This window comes from Nematolebias whitei, chromosome 8 (genome assembly GCF_014905685.2).
Source record: "Nematolebias whitei isolate Nwh7 chromosome 8, NemWhi1, whole genome shotgun sequence".
Lineage (NCBI taxonomy): Eukaryota > Metazoa > Chordata > Actinopteri > Cyprinodontiformes > Rivulidae > Nematolebias > Nematolebias whitei.
Window position 1 is genome coordinate 11,069,978 of NC_056505.1, and position 9,454 is coordinate 11,079,431.

General features: G+C 38.3%; 2 protein-coding genes across 2 annotated transcripts in view; both read right to left on the reverse strand.

Annotated features, from left to right (window-relative positions):
* tmem8b (transmembrane protein 8B) overlaps positions 1-9,454 on the reverse strand; it is a 1,109,927-nt gene that overhangs the window by 318,222 nt on the left and 782,251 nt on the right. The gene's annotated exons all lie outside the window — the stretch shown is intronic.
* On the reverse strand, positions 3,413-5,138 carry epgn (epithelial mitogen homolog (mouse)). Its single transcript, XM_037680942.1, has 5 exons — positions 5,079-5,138; positions 4,713-4,841; positions 4,016-4,142; positions 3,774-3,926; positions 3,413-3,616 (listed from the first exon to the last, which is right to left on the reverse strand). The coding sequence occupies exons 1-5, from the start codon at positions 5,107-5,109 to the stop codon at positions 3,562-3,564; spliced, it is 495 nt and encodes a 164-aa protein (XP_037536870.1). The 5' UTR covers positions 5,110-5,138; the 3' UTR covers positions 3,413-3,561.

Consider the following 9,454-nt stretch of genomic DNA (forward strand, 5'->3'; position numbering starts at 1 on the left):
AAAAAGTGTTTCTTATTTGACAAATGTTTCTTCCAGGCTCAAAGAGCAACTGTTGGACTCTGGTTCTGTGCTCAGGGGACAGTGTCCAGGTATAAAGGAAGGCAGGTGATGTTTGTTGGAGAGCAGACTGGGAGTGGAAGACTGAATCAATGTAACCTGGTTTGTTCCTTTGTTGCAGGAGAAGCTGATTTTGAGAGGATTTCCAGAAGGTAACGCAGAGACAGGTGATGAACACTCAAGTATCTCTGTGGAGTATAAGGTAAGGTTAAATCTCTTAATTCTCAAGAAATGCACAAGGGTTTGGTAGTCTATAACCATTTGGTAGCTAATGGTCCTACGAAGAACAGTGGAATTACTCAGCCATGTGATGATTGGTAATCAGCTGTCACTGGAGAACTGTTACTACTCACAGCACCTGCGGGTACAAAAAGGACAGAGAGAGCCAAAAACACATAACACTAACAGAACTCTGCACCATGCTGAAATATTGTTGTCCAAAAATAATTAGATGAATAAAATATCTCTAGAGCTCGTGTATGTCTCCAGGAATGGATATGACCAGGGACTCTTCGTTGCCTGCTGCCCAGCATGTGTTGCACAGGTGGATTGACAGATCGGGGTCTCGTTCTTAGTAATGAACGCTGCTTCGGTCAGTTTTGTGATGAAAGAGTTGAGTCGAAAGGCAAAGCTCTCGATTAACTGGTCTGTCTACCTTCTAACCCTAGCCTATGATCATGAGGCTTTGATCACGACCAAAAGAACTATATTCTGGACACATGCAGCTGAAATGAGGTTCCTTCAAGGAGTGTTCAGGCTCAGCCTAGGAGAGGGTGAGGAGCTCCATTATCCAGGGGGAGTTCAGAGTAGAACCACTTCTCCTACATATCGAAGAATCAGTTGCGGTGGTTTGTGCATGTGATCAGGATTTGTCCTGGATGCCTCCGTTTGGAGTCTTTCTGAGCATGTCCCATTGGTAAGAGGCCCAAGGGAAGACTTCGAACTAGCTAGAGGGATTGTGTATCTTCTCTGGCCTGGGGACGTCTTGGGGTCGTCCAGATTGAGCTGGGTGTTGATGAGCCTGAAGATCACAAACATCCAGTCAGCCTTGCCCACCGAGCTCAGGATGTCTCCAGATTCTTGAAATATTTTGATATTTTGAACTATACATGATGTGATATCCAAAGTCTTCACAATTCTTATAACTCCTTCACAATAACCATGATGTTACACTTCAGTGCCATAGTGTTACACAAGGATTAATGTCAGCCAGATTGATTTTCACTTATGATTCTGTTAAAATATATATATATATATATCCAAAAACTAATGGTAAAAGCAAATCATAAAAACCTAAACCTTTTGCAAGTATTGATTTAAATATAATTTTTTATCATGTTAAAATGTGAGCACATTAGTACGTGAAGGCTGGAGGCCCCCCTGGCAGTCAATAAAATGTATTTTTTTTTATGTATTGTATTTTATTAGAGAACATATTTTTATCTGAAGCTCTATGGTTTTAATGTTGATTCTACTTTTATGAGAATGTTTTATTCATATTTTATTGAGTCCCTTTTAACTTTCACCTTCATCTGTTGGTTTGAACTTCTGACATGTAAAAATAGGAACAAACTCTCGGGGATTGTCAGGATGTGCAGAAAAACTGCTGGCATAGTCCTACAGAACCTCACTGACCTGCACAAGGCGAGGTCAGTGAACAAAGCCAGGCTGATTCTGGCAGATCCTGTTCACCCACTCCATGGTGAGTTCAGGTTGCTTCCATCTGGATGCAGGTATCTGCTGCCCAGATGTAGAACGAAGACTGAAAAACTCATTCATCCCTGTAGTGATCAGACTTCTCAACAAACAGTGATGATTTCTCGTCTGTTATTTTAATGTCTTAATGTTTTTGTCTAGTATGGATGTTTTGTGTGCCTACTGACTGTGAAACAAATCACCCCTTGGAGATAATAAGGATTTTTGAACTTGAATTTGAAAGATATTACGACTTCAAGTAAATATGATACAAAAATTCCGGTAACACTTTACAATAAGGTAGACAATATTTGCTTAACTACTAGGGAACGCCTAAGGAATAAATCAGGAGTTAATGAGTAGTTAACCAGTACTTACTGGGGAACACACAGTCAAGCCTTATTAGTGGATTACTGGTTAGTTACCTTGTAAATGAAGAGGAACTAATCAAGAACTAATGGGTAGTTACCAAGGAAACCAAAGAAGAATGGATCAGAAGCTAATCAGAGTCAGAGATTCTTTATTGTCGTTCGCACCGCATGTGGTGGAACAAAATTATGTACACAGGGTTCCAGTTACATCCAACAATACAAATGTAAAAGAAAAACAATGATAACATCTAAGGTATGAACTAAGAAAAACATCAACTAAAAATACACTCAGCACTTATAGCATAAAAACATTACGTCGAACAGCAGCACATACATGGGTAGTTAACCAGTACTTACTGGGGAACACAAAGCCAAGCCTTATTAGGGGACTACTGGTTTGTTACCACAGAAACAGAGGAGAGATTCTCAATGTGAGTTCTGAATAAACCCTGCACCAGTGAGGTCACAGCTCGTAATTGTCAAAAACCTGTTTCCTGGTGATTATTGATGTTATTAACCATTAGCTCCTGATTCGTTCCTCTTTAATTTCCTTGGTAACTACCCATTAGTTCTTGATTAGTTCCTCTTCATTTACAAGGTAACTAACCAGTTGTCCCCTATTAGGGCTGGGCTGTGTGTTCTCCAGTAAGTACTGGTTAACTACCTATTAACTCCTGATTTGTTCCTGAGGCGTTCTCTAGTAGTTAATCAAATTGTGTGTGCCTAACTGTGTTACCAAAATTCCAACTGAATGCAAAAGTTTTCAAATTTCACGTTTGTATTTTATTCTCAACGGGACGTAGTAAAATATGGGTATGTGAAGTTAGAAAGTTATCTCACTCTGTTTTTAATTTAACTTACACGTCCCCGTTTTCTCAAACTGTTTTTGTTGTAGTTTTTGATAAGTAAAAATATCTTGTCTGCCACTAGGGGGTGCTACAGCCTTCAGGTAACATTCACATTTTTAACATAAAGATGAAAATATTGACATCAAATCTTGTGGGTTATTTTAGCTTATATCATTTGTTTGCGGACTAATAAGTTGTTTTTCTTTTATTCAAAAATAAATAAAAAGCAAATGGTCTCATACATTCTTAAACTGGACAGAAGTGTGACATCGTGGTAAATAATCCTCAAATGATAAGTGGAACCAAGTTCAGCCAACACAGGAATTGTTTTCAACAATTTTATTACAAAAAAATAATTTAAAAATAATTATAATTAAATCAGCATAACTTCACAAGAAATAATGTAAAGAAAGAACATACATCAGAGTGTTTGCAGCGTGTTTGTTTAAATCAAGGGTAAATAAAAATGGCAACAAAATAACTGAGCTGTGGATTGACACAATAAAGACAACGGTTTTTCCAGTGAGTAATTTTGTCTGAAATGGCGGCGACGATAAATATAACGAGGAGGAATGAGGATTTGAAGCTGGTCATACAGAAGTCTCAGATGAGGCAAGTTTTATATGAGGTGTTGATTTCCTGCACCTGAAAGACAACAAATACTTTTATTACTTGAAATGTTAATAAATCTGTTGCACAATATCAAAGATACATTGTAAAAGTACAAAATACATATGATTGACTATAACTCTTGATACGTCATTCTTTCTTATAAGTTCAATAAAATAAACTATAAACCCACCTCCTGTAGGCAAAGAGGAAGATGAGCAGGCCCAAAAAGAAGACGACCATGATGACGCCAAAGACGATGGCGATCACTTGGTCTGTGTTGAAGGAGGCAGAAATGTAACTGCTGTAGGTCTCGCAGCGTTTCCCGGTGTACGTTTCTTTGCAGCTGCAGGATCAGAGAAACATCTGAGCACATTCCACACAAAAACATCACGTGCAAGAGGAACGCTGGCGCTGATCGTATCTGAAGCTTACATGCAGGAAGGATTGCTGCTGCTGCTGTCTTGAGGGTACACACACTCCCCATCGTGGAGGCAGAAATTTGAATGTTCCCTTCCACAAGGTCTGCGTACAAGCTGGACTTTAGGCGTCACTGCGCTGCCTGCGGCGAAAGAGAAATATTAAGCACTCAACTTATTCAAAAACTGTTTCTTTGCTAGTTGATGTAAATCGCAAATAAAATGGATGACGTGAACAGAATTACAAACGTAAAACCCCTTTTTTGGCTGACAACTTTAAAATCCATGTCTCAACATGTGAAACCTACATTGTACCATTCATTTATTATAACTACATGTGGTTTTGCAAATAAAATACCAATTAAACTGTTTTCTTTGCAGTGTTTTGAAGGTAAAAATGGTATGATACTGTGCACTCAATAAGAGAAACTGTCAACTTCTAAATCAGCATTATTTCCAGAGCTCTACATTAGCCCGTGTTTACCGTATTTTTCGGACTATAAGGCGCATTAAGCGAAACAAAACGGTCAGATAAGTCAAACTTTATTCAACGCATTCACAGTGAAATCGGTCTGAGGTCAGTAAGCACAACCAGAATTAATACACCTGATTATAAGGCTCACAGTCAATTTTTGAGAAAATTAAAGGATTTTAAGCGCCTTATAGTCCAAAAAATACAGTATTCCAAAGAAATTCAATGTGAAGACACTTACTCTTGATTAGAAGCGTAATTAGAGATGAATTTGAGTGAGGAGTTGGACTGGTTGGAGAGGTTTTAACCAAATCTGCAGACTGTCCTGCTGCGGTCAGCACCATCAGAACCATCACTGCCAAGAGGAACTCTGGGAAGAAAAATTGAAGAGAAATTATTTCTAGTCTTACATTAGGAGTTGTTTTGTTTTCTTTCTTGTGGGTATTTGTGATGAAAAGCTAAAGTTTAGTCATAAAGACTAGTTTTAATTTTACTTTTATGCACCAAAACCTTTCAGATAGCTGATGTTAAACTAACATCCTAGAAATTACAAAATAAAAATCTTTATTAATGCAGTAAAGGCACAAGCCACGTAACAGAGACTCACTTCTCTCCAGGTGTGTCCGCCTGTGTGTCATTTCGTTTTGTCGTTTTCTGCTTGTCGCCTTCTGCCAAGTCAGGTTTTCACTCTGAGCTTATATAACAAGCTCCAACGTCTGGAAGGATTTCCACAGCCAATCACGTTTTCCAAAATAAAAAAAATCGGTTAAAACAATTTGAATATTTCGTCACGTAGGAAAAATCTAAGGGTGGTGGTGCGGAGGTTCTCTGGATCAATTCACGCAGGCCCAAGGACCAATGAGAACTTTAAACATCATGTTTTACTTTCAACAGGTGTGAACACCTCGGTGTGCGCGGTCACAAAGGGAAAACTTTTCATTTCTGTGGAACAAGTCAAGACAGGATGTCTAGGAGGAAGGAAATTCAGGTGACAGGTGACTCGCCGTACCAGATGAGCGTACGTTAGTAATAATAATAATAATAAACTTTATTTCTATAGCACCTTCCAACAACGCCTTGCATTGACCAAGGTGCTTCACAAGACAAAACAAGATTAAAAACAGGACACAATAAATCAGTGCAAATTAAAAACACAGCGAGAATAAAAGAAGGTAAAAGCGATCAAATAAATAAATAAATACTAAACTACTAATAGTTAAACATTAAAAGCCCTTTTAAATAAGTATGTTTTCAGTTTGGCTTTGAACAGAACCAGATCAGAGATGGCACGCAGCTCATAGGGAAGAGTATTCCAGGCTGTTGGGCCTGCAACAGAAAAGGACCGGTCCCCCCCATTGTTTGCACCTTGAGCAAGGCACCACCAGCAGATTTTGACCAGCAGACCGTAAAGCTCTGCTGGGCTGGTGGACTTTCAAAAGTTCTGAAATATAAGGTGGTGCAAGGCCGTTCAAAGCTTTAAAAACAAACAGTTGCAGCTTGAACTGTAGCCTAAACTGAACCGGGAGCCAGTGTAAAGAAGAAAGGACAGGAGTGATATGTTCATATTTACGTGTGTTAGTCAACAGGCGAGCAGCAGAGTTTTGTACAAGCTGTAAACGGGAGATAGAAGACTGATTAATACCGACATATAAGGCGTTACAGTAATCAAGCCTAGAGCTCACAAAGGCATGGATGGCCTTCTCCAGATCACTACGGCTAAGGAGTGATTTTACTTTGGAAAGCAGACGGAGCTGAAAGAAGCTAGTTTTCACATCAGAACTGATCTGTTTGTCTAACTTTAAGTTAAAGTCAAGCTCCACTCCTAGATTTTTTACCACCTGGTTGGCGTGGGGGAGCGGAAAACCTAGACTGGGAGAGATGTTGCATGAATTACTGGAAGCACCAAATAAAATCCATTCAGTTTTATCGTTATTGAGGTGGAGAAAATTCTGAGACAGCCAGTGCTTAATGTCGTTTAAGCAGCTGGCAACAGAGTTTAAACTGAGTGAGGAACTGGGAGTGACCGGCAGATAGATTTGTAGATCATCTGCATACAGATGAAAAGACAGATTATGGCGTGCAATGATGGGTCCTAATGGTAGCATGTAAAGTGAGAAGAGAACAGGCCCCAGAATGGATCCCTGCGGTACGCCAGAGGTCAAAGAGATTGAAGAAGAGGACAGATCACCAATCATAACAGAGAAAGTTCTGTCTGTTAAATAGGACTTAAACCACTCGAGCACAACTCCCTGAAGGCCAACCTGCTGAGCCAAACGAGTGATCAGGACCTGATGGTCTACAGTATCAAAAGCTGCTGAGAGGTCCAACATCACCAGCAGAACAGGTTTTTTGGCATCAAGGGACAAAAGAATATCATTCTGTACTTTGAGTAGTGCAGATTCAGTGCTATGATGTGGTCTGAAGCCAGATTGAAATTTTTCAAACAAGTTGTTGTTCTAAAAAAGATTGCAAATGAATGAAAACAACCTTTTCCAGAACTTTGGATAAAAATGACAAGTGTGAAATTGGCCTAAAATTAGAAAAAGCTGTAGGATCTAAACCCGTTTTTTTAAGAAGAGGCCTCACCACAGCATGTTTGAAAACAGACGGGACATAACCTGAACTTAGACAGCCATTAATAAATGTCAGAAGACAAGGACCAACAACATCCAAGGACTGCTTGAACATCTTAGAGGGAATGATGTCCAGGGTACAGTTTGTAGGTTTCATCTGCTGAACCACCTTAACGAGGTGAGGTAGTGAGACCAGGTCGAACTGATAGGACTGATCCAAGTTAGGACTTGTAGCACTTTACAATAAGGCTCCCCTTATAGATGGCTAGATTCCTCTATAAACACTTTATAAATCATTAATAACTGCTTATTATGCATTAATTAACGGTGACAGAGACAAAACTTACCAATTTCTTGCCCAATAGTGAGCCAGAGCTGCTATATATTTCATCTAGAGTTGTCTTATTCATTTCAGACTAACTTACTACCTTGTAAGCACAATACACATTTGTAAACCTATTTCTTTAGCATATAATATTGTACTTTATCACTGCATTATAAGTATCTATTGGTACAACTAATATTATATCCTAAAATAATTGGGTTTACAAATGCTTTATTGTGCTTACAAGGTAATAATTTAGTGTGAAATGTTTAATATAACAACTCTAGATGCTATAGGACAGATTTGTCTCATTATTTGGCAAAAAAACTGGTTTTGTCTCTCTGTTACTTTTAATTAATGCATAATAAACAATTATTAATGATTTATAATAGAGGAATTAATAATATATCTATAAACTATTTATTAGCTATCTATAAGGGGAGCCTTATTGTAAAGTTGTACCCTTGTTTGTAATCATCAAATGACCTAAATCCATCTGTAGTGTGACTTTATGTTGTTAGCTACATTATCAGCAAACACTCTTCAGTCTTATTATTCCAATGATGATATTATGGAAAACATGCAACAGAACTTGTACAAAAAAAATCTTCATTTGACCAGATGTTTCTCCTGATTAAAACTTCTTGACTTTAACGATTTATTTGAAGTTGCTTTATATTTGAGGATAGTGGGGAACGGATGGTGATCGGACAAGAACCACTTCTGGACGTTGAATTTATGTCAATATTTATTGAGCACCTAGCCCAGGGGTCTGCAAGCTTTATGATCCAAAGAGCCATTTTTACACCTTCATTCACTAAATTAAACGTGTCCGGAGCCGCAACAACCTGCTACAACTGTGATTATCAACTGGTGGCCCATGGGCCACTTCAGGTTTGGCAGAGGAGACTTTTGTGGCCAGTAGGGGTGACATTATAAATAAAAAAATCTAATGATTTGTTTATATTTATTGATATTTTTACAATTTAAGATTAATAAAAAGACCAGATTATTGTAAAGAGGTTATTTTTTTTTATTTTATTTATTTAAAAAACAACAACTATGAACTGCAAAATTATGTGATTTTTTTTATTGTGGGCAAAATAATTAAAGCAAAAAGTTAAAATATTTGCAAAAGAAATGAAAACTGCTAAAACTAGTTTTTTTTTTTTTGTTTGTTTTGTTTTGTTTGTATAACAACCAATAAAATTAAATTTTATGTTAGTTTTGGAAAGAGCCTCTGCAGAGGGACCAAAGAGCCACAGGTTGCAGACCCCTGATAGTCTGGTCTATGCTTCCACTCTGTTTGGTAACATTTTGGCAGCACGATGGTTCAGTGGTTAGCACGGTTGCCTCACAACAAGAAGATCCTAGGGTCAATCCCCGGTTGGATTGTGGGTCTTTCTGTGATGAGTTTGCATGTTCTTCTTGTGCTTGCAAGGGTTTTCTCTGTTTTTCAATTGCCAAGTGTCATATTCTGTCCCTTTTGTGATTTAAATTCTTCAGTCATCCAAGTATTCTTTTCAAGGTTGGTTTTTATGTTTGTCCTTTGGGTTTAGTTGCGTTTTCCTGGTCAGGGGTTTACCAGTCTGAGAAACTTTGTCTCTACATAGCGGAACCATTTCTGAATATTGTTTATTAAACCATTGGGAACATTTTGAATCATCTATAGTTTATAATATCAAAAGATTTCAAGAATCTGTAGAAATCTCTGAGCTCGAAGGACAAGGCTGAAAGTGAATATCGAGTGGCCGTGATGAGGCAGCGCTGCATTAAAAACTGGTCTGATTCTGTTATGAAAATCTCTGCATGGGCTCAGGAACACTTCTACTAATCACTGTAAACAGTTCACTGTGCCATCAGCAAATGCTGGTTAAAGCTCTATCATGCAAAGAAGCAGCTATGTGAACACCACACAGAAACGCCATTGTCTTCTCTTGGTCAACTTGTTTAAAACGATTAAGACAAACTGGACAACTGTTTTGTGGACAGATGAATTCAACATTAAAATTATTTTTAGAAACAACAGGCCCCAGGTCTTCCGTACCAAAGAGGAGAGGGACCATTCGGCTGATTATTAGCACG

Coding starts and splice junctions, on each gene's coding strand:
- epgn (XM_037680942.1), bottom strand. CDS start 5,109: ATGACACACAGGCGGACACACCTGGAGAGAA. Junction 4,842..5,078: donor GCGGACACACCTGGAGAGAA/GTGAGTCTCTGT, acceptor TTTTCTTCCCAG/AGTTCCTCTTGGCAGTGATG. Junction 3,617..3,773: donor TTCCTCTTTGCCTACAGGAG/GTGGGTTTATAG, acceptor GTTGTCTTTCAG/GTGCAGGAAATCAACACCTC.